Source organism: Belonocnema kinseyi, chromosome 3, assembly GCF_010883055.1.
Source record: "Belonocnema kinseyi isolate 2016_QV_RU_SX_M_011 chromosome 3, B_treatae_v1, whole genome shotgun sequence".
Lineage (NCBI taxonomy): Eukaryota > Metazoa > Arthropoda > Insecta > Hymenoptera > Cynipidae > Belonocnema > Belonocnema kinseyi.
The window spans coordinates 5,255,260-5,273,846 of NC_046659.1; the positions used below are offsets into that span (position 1 = coordinate 5,255,260).

The 18,587-nt window shown below is 32.4% G+C and overlaps 1 protein-coding gene across 4 annotated transcripts in view; it reads right to left on the reverse strand.

Moving 5' to 3' along the window:
* Window positions 1-18,587, reverse strand: part of LOC117168834 (protein arginine N-methyltransferase 7) — a 228,998-nt gene that overhangs the window by 98,661 nt on the left and 111,750 nt on the right. Inside the window, exon 1 of one of the 4 annotated variants that reach the window (XM_033354685.1) lies at window positions 379-465. The exons of 2 other annotated variants lie outside the window; for them this stretch is intronic. In XM_033354685.1, coding sequence (XP_033210576.1) covers window positions 379-447 — 69 coding nt within the window. In that variant the 5' untranslated portion in view covers window positions 448-465. Of the gene's footprint in view, window positions 1-324; window positions 466-18,587 lie in introns of those variants that run through there. One more of the 4 variants, XM_033354686.1, reaches the window with a different exon arrangement.

Sequence of the window (18,587 nt, forward strand, 5' to 3'; positions counted from 1 at the left end):
TTCAACTCCCTCTTGGAGTTAGAAAAGATCTCGAAATATTTCTGTCAGTAAGAGAATACTGACAGCCTTCTGTCGTGCTGTGCATTAGCTATCTGAATTATTAATTTTTGCTTAGAAAAACGTTGACGTGACAGGTTATTTTTTCTCAAAATCTAACTCTTGATAGTGATGTAAGTAAAAAATAAAAATTAAATACATTATTATCAAAACTCATTCGTTGAAGATACACTAAAAAACGAAATGCCCATATTTTACTTCAATTAAATTCATGTAGCTATATTTCAGATTTCATCTTTACGCTAATAGGCATAGCTATTTTCTTACAGTCTATTAATGTTAAGCCGATACATTTTTCTAAGTTTTCTTCATGCCTTTTACCTTTAACCTCAGGAACGTTGCATTTTCCACACGACATATACATGTGTACAAATTGGCAGTTTGCGGCATGATCTAAGAATACACGGTTTAGCCACACGCAACTAAAAAAAGTAAACCAATAAGGAGCAATTCCACCACTTTTAACCATATTGGATAAGTGAGCGCGCGAGAATGAAGTATATTTGAAAGGAAGGAAATGCAATGATCGAAGATTGTAAGTAAAAGATAAAGAAATTATATAGTTTATAAATAAATCAAATTAGTTTAAAAATAATGAAATTTTTGAGATGCGTCATCTAAAGTATAAACAAATATATATTATGTAACTTGTAATATAGAATAAATACTTAGAAATATGGATAACATAACCTCTCAAGGCACCTGAGGAATTGTACCTTTTAACGCGAATGAAATGAAGTATCATCCACCTAAGGAGAAAAAAGAATATTGTTTTCGGGCTGAAAGCAGAAATAAATAAATGCAAAATATGGATATCATATCCTGTATTATAATATCCGTTTTTATATTTCGTATGTACATAAGCACTAAATGAGAACAAAAGAACCCTCTCAGGGTACACCACTACAATTTTCACAAAGTTAATCTTCACACGACGCGCTTTCACACACGGATAGCGTCAGCAGTTTCCGCTTCTTGCACCTTATTTGAATATTGAGAACTTTCACAGGTATTGACATTGATTTACAATGTAGCCATTATTCATGACTTCAAATCTTTTAAGTGAAGACCGAGATGCTAACGGTTGCTATGGTAACCAAGATGGCTAAAAGTGGTGGAGTGCGAATGGAGACGAAATTGGGGGAGCTGATGGCTTGACCGTGTATTCTTAGCTCATGGTTTGCGACACGGCCACGCAGTGTCCCTAATCTTGGGAACTTTTTAAACTGCGCTTGCGTCGCGCCGGCAACCCGATTAGTCACTGTTAGCGCGCTGATTTTGAATGATATAAATATTCAGATTTAATATTTATGAGAAAAAATTAATGAAAAATGCATCTAAAGTAATTGATTAATCCTAAATTAGAATTTTGGAGTATCAGTTGAAAAAAAGTGATTAATTTCATACAAAAAACGTTATTTTCTGACTTTAGAAGAAAAAAAATTTTCTTTGATTTACCCCCATCTCCCCTTTCCACAGGATAGAAGCCACACGCATAGTTTCGAGTCACTTGTACCCTTCAATCAGCTATAGGGTGCAGTCAAAGTGTAGTTTGGGTCGATTTGAACACCCCCCCCCCTGCGGCTTACGTATGTATTTCGACAGGTGACACTTGAGGTAAGCTTACTATTTTTCTTTTTTTTTCTGTATAGGCGAGAGTAAGGTGAATGCACTTATTACTCCTTATAAGTCAAAGTATAAAAATTCATTATCTATTACATTTCAATCAAGTTAGAATGATAATGGAAGCACAAACGATAACAGGTTCATTTACCTTACGATTTCACTTTATATTATTTGAATAAGAAAAATCATGGTCCTCTGTGTACATACTTAGAAAAAAAAAACTTTTTGTTACTAAATAAATTGTTTTGCATACAACAATGTGTATATTTCTATTAAAACCTCCTACATTTACACCTAAAATAATGCATGAGTTCATGTTGAAAATTAAGGGTTTCAATTCCGTCAAAATTTGTTGCAACATTTTTTTATTGAAAGGCACACTCTGCCCCTTTAATATCGTTTTTGAACCGTTTAATTTCATTCATTTGTCTCGGGGTGATGAATTTTTGAAAAAACTTTTTTTTCTATGAGTTTATTTGTTTATTGTTATTTATATCAACAATAATCCTATCATAAAAAAGAGGTTGCGATATAATCTCGAAGTCTAAAGCCACATTATCTCTTCACCTATTGGTCGGATTTAAACGCGCTGCCTATTCTTTAGAATCGAGATCAACGGAATCTTTTATTGTAGCCAACGAATGCGCAATAAAATGCGATCTAGAGAGCTGCGTATTGGGTGATTTCATGCTTCTGCAAGCAGGCAGCCTGCATGCAGAAACCCCATAAGAGTGAAAGAGATAGACCATTCTCTATCTCTCTCATTTTTATGGGTTTTCTGCATGCAGGCTGCCTGTTTGCAGAGGTATGGACATAGGAAACACGGGGCTAGCCATGGCACCTCAACTTAGGCGAGCAGGGTTGAATCCAAGGGAGGGGGGAGAATTCCATGAGTGGGGAGAGCCGCCATCTTACGATGTGCCACTTGATGATGCGCACGAGCATTTTTGCTGACAAACTGTGCATGAAAATATAAATGTGTGGGCGCTGCCATGTTTGTCGCGGCACATCAAAAGATGGCGGACCTCCCCCTTATTGCATCAACCCCGCAATGACATGCCTAGTCCCGTGTTTCCTATGTCCATGTTGCAGAGGCATGAAAGCACCCTTATCAAACCAAGGCATTTCCACCGAAGTGCGCTCCCCGAGTAATCCGTTTGGCGGCGGTAAATGCTAGGGATACAAGTCGAGTCTAGTTATGTTCGAGGGATCTGTTTACATTATGGATGTAAAAATTGCTAGCGATCGTACCGATTTCGAGTGGAACTCATATTTGTTTTTTTAAACATTTATTTAATCTTCAAACATTGTAATTACTTAAACAATTTTCATAAATGGCTATTTTTTAAAGAATGCGTTCAATTTATTATGTTGCTTTGTAAATTTACAAGAAACATTAATTGGTTAAACAATTTAATTTAAAAATTGAGACTAAGAATGTCTATCCAATGACTCTTTTCTACGTTTCTTTGTAAATCTTATTGGAAATTGGAACAATTTTTATTGAAAAATTAAGAGTTTGCCCTTTTTTCTACAAGTAAGTTTGTCCACCAAGTTAACTAAGAATGTATACTCGATAACTATTTTCTATTTTGCTATACAAATTTACATAAACTGCTAATTATTTAAACAATTTTTATGAAAAAAACTAAAATTGACCTTTTTTCTAAGAGCCAGTTTGTTTGTGGAGTCCAACGAAGAGTTTTTATTCGACGATATCGTAAAGACAGCGAAACAATTTTAATTAAAAAATTTAATTAAAAATTAAAATTAAAAAATTAAAAAATTAGGTGTTTGCCCTTTTCTCTACAAGTCAATTTTATTACGAATCCAAGTAAGAATGTCTATACGATAATCTTTTCGTATGCTGCTTCGCAATTTTACAAGATGCATTAATTGTTTAAACAGTTTTAATTAAAAAATTTAAAGTGCTCTTTTCTTAAGAGCCAATGCATTTGCGGAGTCAACCAAGAATGTCTATCCGATGACTGCTTTCTATAAAGAATGAATATAGAATATTTATTTCTCGATGTACATCCTCCTTGGACTTTTAGTATACTACATTTATACCTTCTCACTAATACTTATATATACTTATACTTTGATACTTTTGTTCTGCTTCGTTAACAAAAAGTTACATATCACATGCTCATACCATCATACATTACTCATACCATCGTCGCTTACAATCTCCTCTTCTACTACCTCCTCACTTACTTCTTCTTCGGAAAATTTCTCAAATTGGCTCGCATATCTGCAGAGACCAGTATTCAGTTTCCCCGACAAAGTGTTACATAACTTTTCTATTAAATTGGGTCCATACCTATCTCCCACCCATTTCTCTACTTCATCAACCCATTTCTTTTCAATTTTTTCCTTAAGCTTTCCTGCACCTCCAAATGTGTTCCATGTTCTTCTCTTCCTCTCCACATAGCCTGCATCCTGTTTCTTTGAAACCCTTGTTTCCTGCTCTACCTACATTACCACATCTCAGCCTAGCCCATTGGTTCTTGTCCTTATATCCTACTTTTTTATCACGCTAGTACTCCTCTCTCCCCAGTTCCTTTTTCCACATCCTGTACAAATGACAGTAAGAAGATTCTTCTATCTTCACCCAATCCATTTGGATCTCTTGTTCTTGTTTCATCCTAATGCCCTTAGCGAAATTATTCTCAATCTTTGACTACTAAACCTGTTGCCTTTACAGCTAGCCAAATGCTATCCTTAAATTTATCCCATCTATCTTCCCATTGTTCCCCTTTATTATCTCGTACATGATAGTTTGTCCACAATTCTTTCATTTTTTCTTTGAATAATTCCCCTTTTTCGCTATTCCATACTAACTTTTCCCTCCCTCCCACCACCTCTCCCTCGATCAGAACTTCGAAACCTTTTGGCCCATCCACTTCTATTTTAAATTCCCCGGGTAGTTGATCGGATTCTATCCTCGCTTGGATTTTAATTTCTTTAATTGGACAAACCTCTTCGTTCTCCGAGACTATAACATAATCTAGCACTGAGCCTCCGTCTCCGCAGATATGCGTCCATTTACCTCCTAAATCACCCTTAGTTCTACCATTTAATATCCTTAAACCAAAGTCCTCACACATACCTAGTAGTTTTTTTCCTTCCGCATTTAATACTTTGTCTTCCGAATTTCTCTCATTTGAGTAGCCTCTATTTAATTCCCCCGCGCTATATTCTACATCTCCACACTCTTCCCCCTCTCTAGCATTCAGGTCCCCCAGTATAACTATATATTCCCCTCTAGTTTGAGCTTCTTCTATAATTTTTATTAATTTACTCTTTAGTTTAGACATTCCTACATTATTATATACGGTAACAAACAATATATCTTTTCCTACTGCCTTTACATTTTTACTTTTAACACTCATACGAAACTTCCATTCTTTAATACTCACACACTCGCTTATATCTATTTTCACTCCTATTAGATGACCTCCACTGGCTCTACCTCTTTTTTTGACTCTTTCTGCTGGTTTTCCGCTCCAGTAAAAGTTTTATTAAGCTTGTTCTTAAACTCCTGTAGATTGCTGTCCTCCATCCAGGTTTCCTGAAGTATTACTAGATCATATTTCTCCCAAAAATCCGACGTATCCAGCAATTTGTTACCTCCTGCTATGTTCCATGTAATTCCCTTAATCATTCTGAAATTATTCTCCCCAGGCTCTCCATTTTTTTTGAGAACCTGGTCCATTCTGAGAGGGCTTTTCTTCCACCACTCGTTCCTCTTCGTTCCCAACAAATTCTCGATTCCCTACTGTCCACCTCATGTAACTTCCATTGGCAAATTCTCCTTTCTTCTTGCCCCTTCTCACCTCGTTATCTATCCACTTTTGGACTTCTATTTCTCTCGGCGTCAGATCATCTTCTATCATTATTTTCGTTCCCTGCAGTCTGCTCTTCTTTTCCATTAATCTTCGTTCGGCTATCCAGGACTCCATTTTAATTAGTATGCCCCTACCTATCACTCTTATACCTTCAATAAAAATTTGTTCACCCGTCATATCCAGAAGCACTTCTTGTATTTCCTTCTTTAGTCTTCTTATTCCTACTGCTCTGAAGCCCCTCACTACCATCCAGTTTTTCCTATTTTTTCTTTCTTCTAGCTCGTAACTTAATTCATTATCCCCAAGCCAACTTGGGTGTTCCATTATTTCATTTTCTTCCTGTTGGTTCTGAGTAACTTCTTCGCTTCCTGTCTCCTGTTCATCCCTGCGAAGTGCATCTTCCTTTTCTTTTGGTTCAGCTACTCTCTCACTATTCGTCTCATCTTCTCCCCTCTGCAACAACCGATTTTCTATTGATTGTATCGCTATTTTCTCCAATTCTGCCACCCTTGCTTCACTAATCCTTAATTGATGTTTTAAGTTTGCAATTTCTTGCAACCATTCAATCTCTCTCTCTCCTTTGCCGCAAATATAACTCCGTCCTTTTCCTCACTCTCTACTATCATTCTCTGAATCTTATTTGACTGTTTCTCGCACTTATTTCGTACTTGAAAGCTCTCCAGTTTTCCCTTCTTTTCCCACCAGCTATCAATTGATTTTTGAATCACCGACTCTAGCGATTTTAAGGTGAATTCTCTATTTGTACTAAGTGGGTCATTACTTTCTTCGTTTAAAATCTTAATTTCATTTTCGGAAGATTTTCTTTTCCCCCCGTCTTCTGCTTTAGCGTCCGTATGCTCTTTTTCTTCCCCCCGCTGTTTCGATGTGCCCTTTTCACTAGATTCACAATTTTCTTCTGAATTTGTACCCCCTGTATCTTTTGGCTCTGATGACATCTCGTTCTCGAAATCGTCCAGCACCCCTTCCTCTTTTCTCCGAATCGGCGAATGAGTTAGCTTGCTGTTTTTACGAAATGCTTCTTCTGTCAATCCTCTCCAATTCGTTCCATCCTTGTTTCCCGCTTTCCTAACAAAATACTCCATGCATTTTACACTAAGGCTATTTTCCTCGTTTCCTTCTTTTTTCGGCCTCTCTCTTGCCTTTTTCTTCTTGTTGTCGACGTTTCCACCTGAATTTTATACTCCAACTCTGTTACCTCGACCGGTGTTGCCCTCTTATTGTGCTGGCCAGAATTAACTTCCGAATTGTCCAAATTTATCCCGCTCATCTTTGTGATATTGAACCTAACCTAGGGAGATGATGCCCACTTTTCCTTGCGAATTTTTACATATTTCCCATGAACAGAAACCTTAGATAACACTTGTTTGTCACTTTAGGCCACTTCACTTTAGTTTAGAACTGACTCGCCACCCCACCTCACGATTCTTCCGCCCCGAATTCTCCCTGCGTCTACCTTGCGTTCGCCCAAGCTAACCGATGACTGCTTTCTATTTTTCTTTGAAAATTTACAAGAATTATTAATTATTTACAGTATTTAAATTTAAAAACTAAAAGTTTAACCGTTTTAATACGAGTAAATCTTTTGACGGAGTCGACTACGAATGTTTTTACAATGACTCTTTTTTATGCTGCTTTTTAAATTTACAAGAAATATTAATTATTTAAACCATTTCAATTGAAAAATTAAAAGTTTGGCCTTTATCCTACGAGTCAATTTGTTTTCAAAATCAACTAAGAATGTCTACATGATGACTCTTTTCTATGTTGCTTTGCAAATTTACAGGAACTATTAAATATTTGAAGAATTTGAAATAAAAAATTCAGACTTTGGCCTTTTTTTTACAAATTCCATTTTTTTATGAAGTCAGCTAATAATGTCCATCGGATGGCTTTTTTCTGTGTTGCTTTGCACATTTACAAGAACTATTATTCATTTTAATAATTTCAATTTAAAGATAAGAGTTTTTCTTTTTTCTGCGAGTTAATTTTTTTACGAAGCCAAGTAAGAATGTCTATACAATGACTCTTTTCTATGTTTCTTTGTAAATCTACAAGAACTAATAATTAATGAAACAATTTTTATTGAAAAATTAAGAGTTTGCCCTTTTTTCTACAAGTAAGTTTGTTTACCAAGTTAACTAAGAATGTCTATACGATGACTCATTTCTATATTGCTTTGCAAATTTACATAAACTATTAATTATTTCAACAATTTTAATTATAAAACTAAAACTGACCTTTTTCAACGAGCCAGTTTGTTTGCGGAGTCAACTAAGAATGTCTATCCGATGACTCTTTTCTATTTTGCTATGCAAATTTACATAAACTATTAGTTATGCAAACAATTTTAATTAAAATCTAAAAGTGACCTTTTTCTAAGAGTCAGTGTTATTTTTGAGTCAACTAAGAATGTCTATCCGATGACTCTTTTTAATATAGCTTTGTAAATTTACAAGAACTGTTAATTATTTAAAGAATTTCAATTTAAAAGCAAGAGTTTCACCATTTTGATACGAGTCAATTTTTTAACACAGTCAACTGAGAATGTCTATTAGATGACTCTTTTCTATGTTGCTTTGTAACTTCGCAAGAACTATTAATTATTTAAAGAATTTCAATAACAAAATTAAAATTTTAACCTTTTTTCTACGAGTGAATTTATTTACGGAGTGAACTAAAAATGTCTTTTAGATGACTCTTTTCTATGTTGCTTCTCAAATTTACAAGAACTATTAATTATTTAAACAATTTTAATTAAGAAATTAAGAGTTTGGCCTTTAACCTACGAGTCACTTTTTATGGAGTCAACTAAGAATGTCTATCGGATGACTCTTTTCTATGTTGCTTTGTAAATTTACAAGAACTGTTAATTATTTTAAGAATTTCAATTTAAAAGCAAGAGTTTAACCGTTTTCATACGAGTCAATTTTTCAACGGAGTCAACTAAGAATGTCTATCAGATGACTCTTTTCTATGGTGCTTTGCAAGTTCACGAGATATATTCATTATGTAAACAATTTTAATTACAAAATTAAAAGTGCCCTTTTTTGAGTGTCAATGTGTTCGCGGACTCAACTAAGAATGTCTATCTAATAACTTCTTTCTATGTTGATTTGCAAATTTACAACAACTATTCATTATTTAAAGAGTTTTACTTCAAAAATTTAAAGTTTGGCTTTTATCCTAAGAGTCACTTTTTTATGGAGCCAACGAAGAATATCTATCGGATGACTCTTGTCGACGTATCTTTGTAAATTTACAAGAACTATTAATTGTTATAACAATTTTAATTAAAAATTAAGAGTTTGGCCTTTAGCCTAAGAGTAAATTTGTTTTCGAAATCAACTAGGAAGGTGCATTCGATGACTCTTTTTAATGTTGGTTTGTAAATTTCCAAGAACTATTAATGACTGAAACAATTTCAATTAAAAAATTAATTTTAAAATTAATTAAGAGACGCAGAATTTGTTTACGGAATGAACTAAGAATGTCCTTCGATGATCATTTCCTACCACACCTTGTAAATTTATAATGATTATTATTCATTTAAAAAATATTCATTAACATATTGAGAGTAAGGGTATTTTCAATTAATAAACACAATTTTTTACGAAGTTAACTAAGATTACTTTGCAATGAATCTTTCCTAAGTTATTTGTTAAATTTGCAAGGATTATTAATTATTTAAAGAACTTTTATAAAAGATTCAGAATGTGTATATTCAAAAAAGCAAAGGGTCAGTTTTTTTTACAAATTCAACTAAGAACATCTTTCCGATTAATTATAATAATTAAATTTTCATGATTTATTATTTAAGCTACTTTTATGAGCAAATTAAGAATTTGGGCAGTTTTTGAAGAACAGGCCTAATTTGTTTACGGAATCAACAAAGAATGTATTTCCAATCACTTTTTACTACGACACTTTGCAGATTTACAATAATTATTTATTTTTAAATAAATTTCATAAACAAATTCAGAACTTGACTGTTTTTTAGATTTGGAACCATTTGAACATTTTAAACAAATTAGTTTTTATAAGAAAATGTATGCACTATATATTTAATAAGAATTGAAAAATAAATTAAAACATAAGGTTGGAAAAAACTTTTATTTTCATTAGTTTCAGTAATCATTTCTTGGTTTTAATTTCTTACAGTAATTTCATAATAGTCTGTATGAATTTTAGTAGAATTTGATGACAATGCGACTACTAACGAAATTATTCGAATTACTCTCAGTTGCCTAAATATTTGGCCAGATGAGATGAAAACTACAGAAAACCACCTCCCGAGTTTAGCCGGGTTTTCAAAAGTCGAGTACACTACCCGGTCGTACGTCGTAGATGGTCACCCATCCAAGTGCTAGGGGCACTCGAAATTGCTTGACATTTGGACTTTTCTCGAGTCGAGATTATTTACAATGTATTTCTATGAAAATTTGTACGCGCCAATATTTGAGATGTTTTTTCCAAACTTACATATAAATGTTTAGTGTTGCATAATAATTTATTCTGCATCTTGAGAGGGTAGCCGTGCGGAGCCGTGCACAAATAAAAGTTATTAAAGCAAAAATGAATGTCGCGGAATTATATTAAACTTCATTAACAAATCAAATAATTGCAAGTAAATCAGTGAACTTCTTGTTCTAAAAAACACATATTGCTGCTAACAAGCGTTAAATTCAGAAAAATTAAGAATTTTTAATCCTGTGAATACGCGATTTTTCCTCCGTCTAAAATCCCCCAATGGGAACAGAAAAAGTGCAAATCCTATTCCTCTCAATCGACTTAGTAAAATTTAACGAAAGCATTTATATACCTATTTTTCATTATTAAATCCTTTTATAACTTATAAATTCGAAAAATATTCAAATTTATATTTATTTATATTTCAATAATTTATTTAAACGTCTTAAAAATGCAACAAAGAAATCTATGTAAATGTGTGAATTTAAATCACTTTAACTCTAGAGAGGCAGAGTTGAATTGGTGAAAATCAAAATTTCAGAATTTACATTCCGCATGAAGGAATTAAAACAACGTATTACACATATTTTGTGAACTTACTAGAAGGAATTAAATAAAATCAAAATATGACCACTTCTGAGGAATAAAAAATACCTCTGTGAGGTGCGTCACCGGTACAATTTGAAGGAATTAAATATATTGAAAACGCGTTCTCTTTGGGAGAATGGAAAACTGTGTGGCATTTAGAAATTTCGGTTATATTTTTGGTAAAATGTACACTATCGTACCTAATTTTAATGTAAAAGTGAATAAAAATAATGTGCCAGGTGCTGAATTATTGCATAAAAAGGTGGAAAAAAATACCATTTGTCAATTAAAAAGGTGGTTAAATTGCAGAAAACAATGTACCAAAGGAAAAAAGCAGTACCTTATTAAGCGGTATGTGGAATGCAGGTTATGTTTAAACTGCTTATAGTGTAAGGTTTCAACAGTGAAAAAATAGTGTGTTGAATAAGAGTGAAATGATTGTAATAATTAAAAAATATAAAAAAGGTTGATAAAGCATTTTTAAAGAAATGCAGTTGAAAATTAATTGACATCTATCATTATAAGTGGGTTGTTAGATTTGAAATTCACCTAGCTTTCAAATTACTGAAATAAATGCAAATGCGATTTTTTTAGTTTGAACATTTTTCTCTGAAAATTCGTACAATAAAGGAAATATGAATAGAAAATGAAATGAATCAATGAAAATGAAATGAAATAATTGTTTGTAATAAATACGTGAAACTGAAAGAAGTGAAACTATTTTTTTATTCACGTTTTTATATAGTACTTTTTAAATCAGAGTGACCGCTTGTCGGGGAAGGTAGGAATTTTTTGTAACAGACGAGAAATATGTCAGTAAATTCATTTTTTGACTAGGAATTTTACCAATTTTGAGGGGAAAAAATACATCTAATCACTTAAAATATAACGAATGTCGTATAACACGATAATTTACAGTAAGCTGAATGAAGAATTTAAAAAAATGTTTATTATTATTATATAATATATAATATTATATAATAATTTATTTTAAAGCGTGAATTTGCAATGTAAAGAATTTTAAAATACAGGTTTGGAAGACTTGAAAGAATTAATAATCCACAGGGTATGAATTTGAACATTTTTGATAAAAAAAAACGTGTTGAGTTGAACAACTGTAAATAGGTGTAAATAATGTCATGACTTTTTTTAATAAACTGCAGTTCGAGTATAAATAATCGAAAAATACTTCATTTCGAAGGACGATTTTAATCTCATGCTCGAAATTTAAGAAGGCACATGCAGATTTTAATTTTCAATATTAACTGTTTCAATGAGAGAACATTAGTATTTAAAGAACTTTAAACATCTGATTGAATAGCCATAAACTATTTGCAATTAAAATAAGTTAACATTAATAGAATGCAATGAGCAAATATAAGTATCCTTGTTTACATCCTTCATGCTTGAAAAATACTCGTCTCTGCGTGCAAAAAACCTCACCCACATATCACTTTTAAAGCATTTCGCGCAATTTTTAATATGCTTTTTAAGTGAACAATAGGGAATGTCACCCTTTCGATATATTAAACAGGGTTTTGGAAATATAATAAAATAATAAGTACATTCCAAGTAGGACTTGGACCGACTATCACTTTTACACTTTCCAAAACAGCACCTCCTGTGCGCGTCAACCTTTTTTTTCCATGGATTTTCACCTGGTCTATTAGACATTTCTTTTTTTGGGAAGTTTTTTAACTTCCAATTGTTCAAAATAGTTTTTTTTTCGTCAATGTTTACTATTCCCACATAAGTTTCAGTCAAAATTGACCGAAACTCACATGGAAGTGCTATATATCTTTAGCGCTTGTGCAATTTCGTTTTCTTTATGACGTAGGGCTAAAGCCTACTAAGTAAATGCATGCGCCATCTAGCGGCTTTAGGCATACATGCTCAAGTCAAATAGGAACTTACGTTACCGGTAATATTTAAAAATTCTAAAAGCGCTAAATTGAAATTAAAATCTTGAGAATCAGAACCGATAAGGAAATAAAAGCGGAATATTCAAATCAAGCCGATCGCGTAGGATTGGAAATAAAACCCAAAACCCTAAAAATACAAAATAGCGGTATGAAAATAGTAAAGTGAAAACACAATGAATAAATTAAACAAATAGAACATAAATTAGAAAAGAAAGCAAAAGAGGATCCCATTAACATAAATCTTTATGTTCGCAAAGACACTTTATGCCTACATAAAAAGCAAACCCTTTTACCAAAATTTAGAACAGGCATTAAAATCAAATTCCCAAGAAATAAATTTCCAGATGTGTGAAAACCTAGAAGCCAAATTCCCAAAATTGTAAATTGCCCCTTTCCTTTTCCTTTTTTTTCGATCTCTTTAAGTAAACACTTCAAAAAATCTAAATCGCAGGACTCTGAAGATATTAGAATACAAACACATAAAGTTGAAAAGACCATTTTCCCAAGACCCTAAGCTATAAAACGTAACTTGAACCCTTTTTTTATGGCATTATTTATGAACGTCTCAGGCCCTTTCTCATAAGTCGAAGGAACAGAAAAAGGTCCTATTGTCTACAAAACACATGTAGTTAACAGCAGAAAATCGAGTCACCAGATAACTGACCCCAGTGCTCATATTTCAATATTTATGACTTAGGTAACGTCTCCACTTACGCCCCAACTAATCGACATCTCAAAGCCAAACGTCAAGCCAAAATTGCCTGCCCAATTGCCCTTTAAAATTCACTTGACAAGAGGTGGTCCAAATAAGATTTTTATCGTTTTTTCCTGGAAACTCTTCTATTATGCACTATTATCCCCTCTCATACAGTTCTGTACTAATGCTAATACTGTACTAATACAGTTCGGTACTAAATTCAGTTTTAGAATCCATGATTGGCTAACCCAATTTTTCCTAGGCGTAGCCTAGCCGTATAAAACCAGCTCCGCGCCGTTTTTTCGTCAGATCCAGATTTTTCTTTCGGACAAAAAATCGATTTCGGAACTCCGCAAAACTTTCTTGAGTTTAACTCACATTCTTATTTCTAAAATTATTATTGTGATCTTTAAAATCTCAATATCGAAAATATAAAAAACAATATTATATAATAAAACTAATTTCGGTTCGTCGTTTAAACACTGTGAGTGTGTGACTCAAAATATGGATAACATGTGAAATTGCGACTCGTCGAAATTAATTCATTGCAACCTAACATTTGCAAGCGAAATACAACCAGTGTTCTAAAAAGTGAAATTAACAAGTGATTTATTTGTGTGAACCCTTTTTTCTTTGTATTTATTTCCAGGGGAACAACTTATGTTCTACGACAGCAACAAACTTGAATAGTGAACAATATCGAAAAGGAATTAACAGCATGTAAAACTTACCGTGACATAGATAATATAAAATTCTTCCTTATGGACTATCAAAATTAAAATATAAATTGTCGACATCCGAGTTGGACGTCACATCTGATATGAAAAGGTCTATTGTACTGTTAAGTAGAAGGTTCAAGCAAGAACCATATGAATTTTTTCAGATTTTTAGGAACACTATTTTGATTTTTTAAGGGCTCTTTCACACGATTGCAGATCTGCAAGTTGCGGACATGCGCAAGTCATCAGTTGTGAAAATCGAGATTTTTACATCAACGGAAAAATCTCCAAATAGCGGTAATTTGAATGTTGGATTTTATTTTATAAGAAAATTTTTTTAATGATAGGCAAATGTATGCAGCTAAAGATAATTATAGAAGAATAACGGCGATGAATTAAATACATTTTTCGATGTTTTGATGAAAAGAAAAAAGCACATGCCAAATCAGCTCATTTATCCATCTGAGTTCTGCTTTCATTAATTTAGATGTTTCCTATTTTGTATCGATTTTCAACAAAATAATATTTTTGTGCTCAGGAGGTGAGTGTTTTTGATATTTTTTAACATAATAATATTATGCCTTTGCAGAGAATAGCCTGTATACGTCTTAAGGCACGCATTTATGAAAGCGTAGCCTCCATAACCTATAAATTACATATAACGTGCTGGCTACGCTTTCATTAAGACTTGTCGTAAAACTTATACAGACTATTCTTTGCAAAGACATAATATCATTGTTACGAATGTCAAAAACACTTACCTCCTGTGCACTAAGAAAATTATTTTGTTGAAAAAGCGATACAAAATAAGAAACACCCAACCTGGTGAATACAGAACTTGGAGGTGAATCAGCTGGTTTGGAATGTGCTTGTTTCTAGTTATCAAAACATAAAAAATTTTATTTAATTCATCGCCGTTATTCTTCCATACTTATTTTTAGCTGCATATAACTTTACCTATCATTTAAAAAACATTAAATCTTCTATTGAAATAAAACCTAGCATTTAAATTGCCACTGCAAACTACCCTGCAAATTAAATTGCTACTGCAAACTACCCTTAAAACAACAATGTCAATTATTCATGCAATCGACCCTTTAGTGTTTGAACAAATGCAATTTGTTGAAACAATATTTTTCAAAAATTCTTTTTTCCTTAAAAATTATTACTATTGGTCTAGTGGAATATTTATTAACATTAGTTTGTTAATTTTCAATTGTTCAAACAAATGGAATTTGTTTCAATATTTAAAAAATAAAAATCATTAATATTTTCTCAGTGGAATAGTTATGAACATTGTTTGATTGACTTTAAAATTGTTTTAAAAATAAAAATTATTACTTAAATATAACTGATAAATTAATCATTACTAAATTAATTATTAATTATTAATTAATTATTACTGATAAATATTCCACTAGACTAGAATTATAGAAGTAGAATTATAGTGATAATTATCAGGGAAAGAACGAATTAAAAAGAAAAAAAGAATTATTCAAACAAATTACATTTGCTTAAACAATTACAAATTAATAGACCAATGTCATTAAACATTCCACTGAACTAATAGTAATAATTTTAAGGTTGGGGGGGGGGAATTTCGAAAAAAATCATATTTGAACAAATTTCATTTATTTAAATAATTAATAATTAATTAACCAATGATAATAAGTATGCGACTAGACCAATAGTAATAATTCTAATTCAAAATAATACGAGAATCCAGTACTCAAAAGGTCGATTTCATGAAGAATTGACAGTTGGTTTTAAGGGTAGTTTCCATGTTTCGTGATTCGAAATTCTTCGTTGGATAATTCTCAACCAGCCCCCATACTTTCCCGTCACACTTTTTTAACCTTAAAAAATTATTCCAAAAACTCAAAATAGTGACTTTTCCCCCATGCACTTACATGGGAAACTTCAACTCAAAACCGCCACTTGCTAAAATCGAAGAATAAAAAAATATAAATTAAGGAATTTGTTTTTTCGGATTTGGAATGAAATGGGGGGATCCTTGTCCTCTTAAGAAAAAAAAGCGTTTTTAAACCACCCTACTCGAACTTAGAATCCTGCCCAGCAGTAAGCAGTAGAATGGATCACGACGATGTGAGCACCTCCACCTGTACCTGCAGTGACCACAATTTGAATCACTTCCCTCAATGGAAGCAGTAAGACATCAAGAACGTTAGTGGTAAACAAACCACTATCCAATAGAACACTATTAGCACAGAATAATGCCTCAATATTGCATCCATATCTCCTGCAATATCCGCGATATTGCACGAAGTCTTGATGCAACATGGATGCAATATGATGATGGACCCTTTTTGAAATATTCGGGCAATGGATTTGATGATCGAAGTACGCAAAGCGATAAGTAGGTGTCGCTACTTGCAAGGGTATAATAGAGTAGTGCGGTGGAAATATGCAGTACCGGCCCCTTTGAAGGCGATATGTCAGCGTGCTGCCTTTTGGACTGAGCAGAGTGCAAGGATTGTTGTTTTGCGAAAATGAATCGATGGCGCTAACTACCATCTTTTGGGAATAACCAGCCCCCTGCAGCGACTGTAAGTTAGCATTAGTTTACTAGCGTGGAGCGCAGATGGCGATGGTAGTCTCTACAGCAAATTTTAACATGGCAACCATAGGCAACATAATTTTGAAATTAACTTAATTGATCTTATTCGAAATGACAATCGATTTTCAAATAATTTTCAATCCCAGAAAAAAATTAAACTGGTAATTATACCAAATTTTATTATTACATTCCAAACTTGTCTATTAAAATTATATAATGTATTTTTTCAAAAAATAAATTTGAAAAAACCATGGGAGTAACTACTAATATAATTTTTATTATATATAATTACAAAAAGATAGTGCAAAATTGATTACATAATTTTAGATTTATTCTTTAATTTTTTTCAAATTTATTTTTCGCACCTATGCCTTTGCTTATGCTTCACTGGGGTGAAGAATTTATTGAAAGGAAAAGAAAATGAATACAACGACAGTGTACAAATAAGTAATTTGTTAACAACAGTGACCCTATTACAATAACAAATGATTAATATTAATTAATTAATTATTCGCAGGATTAACTAATAATCCAGCAGCCATTAACACTTTTGTATGCATTAAAGTTTCGACGCAGTAAAAGTCCCCTGATTATTAATATCAAGGTTGCTTTTTTTAAATCTGGTGCAACAACCTTTTTAAACAATTACACTATTTTTTATAACAGAAATATTCTAAAGATATTTTAAAAAAGTTCATCTAGAAAGAATACTTTTATGCCTTAACAAATTTTTTATGCAACGACCCCTCTTCAAGTTAGAGCGTTATAAAAGATTGAATTTGCACGACAATTGACATATTTTGGCTATATATCTCAGAAACTATTGGACCGAAAATTTTCGAAAAGAATTCAAATCATTTTCCAGGTCACTTGCTCCACTCCTTTTTTAACAACTACGTGAGCAATTTTTTGAACTTCTTAACGAAACACTTCGTTTACATTGTACACGGTGGATGCTATATCTTTTGTAAGGAAATCTTGGGGAAATTATCTTGATTACAAATTCTTTTGTTGTTTTGCAAAAATCTCAATTGTTTTTTGGTTCATAACAGTTTTTATAAACAAATTGGGATATTTCATACAGCTTTTGTATTTAAATGTGTTTTTAAAATGAGATATTAAACAAAAACTTGGTCTCTTATAGATTTTTACAAATTACTTTTTAGCTATAGTCTTATAAACAATTAACTGCAAAATAATGTTTTTTCTGTCCCAGCACCAATTTTACTGCTTGCATCAGTCACAATGAAAAACTATTTTCTCTCTTAAATTTCCCTTTAACTCAACAATTTCTTTATTACGGCTTTAGAAACAATCAACTGCAACATAATCTTTGACCTGCCCTATCTTGCAGTTAATTGTTTATAAGGCCGTAATTAACAAATTCTTAGCATTAGGATCAAATATAGGAGAGATTACAGTTTTCTCTGCATCTTATTCAAGGAATGCGAATGAAAGGAGCAGATTATGTACATCTAGGATTTATTTGATAACAATTGTTATAGACAAAGGAAGGATATTTTTAGAGTGGTGACAGAGAGAAAGATTATGATGAACCCATAAGGTACATAACTTTAAGACATCGAAAATCTTAACTGTACAATTGCACCTGGGACAGACCAAACATTATTTTTTAATTAATTGTTTATAAGGCCATACTTAACAAATGATATGAATTAAATGACAATCTATAAGAGTCCAACTGTTTGTTTCGTATCTAATCTTAAAAACACGTTCAAAAACTAAAGCAATATAAAATATCCGTGATTGTTTAGAAAAATTGTTATTAATCGCCGCGTAGAGGGAGGAATAGGGATTTTACTGTTCATAATACACTACAGCCTACAATTCTTGACCAATTTTGATGTTTTTATTTTTGAAGGTGCTCAGAATTAATTCTGCAGAACTTAATTCGGCCCGATTTTCCAGCTTTACTTTGTGAAATTTATTATTTAAACAAATACAACGTCAAAATTTGACGTTTCAAGAATATTATTTTTTTTCTCCGAAGAAAGGACTTAAGAGAAGGGAATGTCACCCTTTCGATATATTAAACAGGGT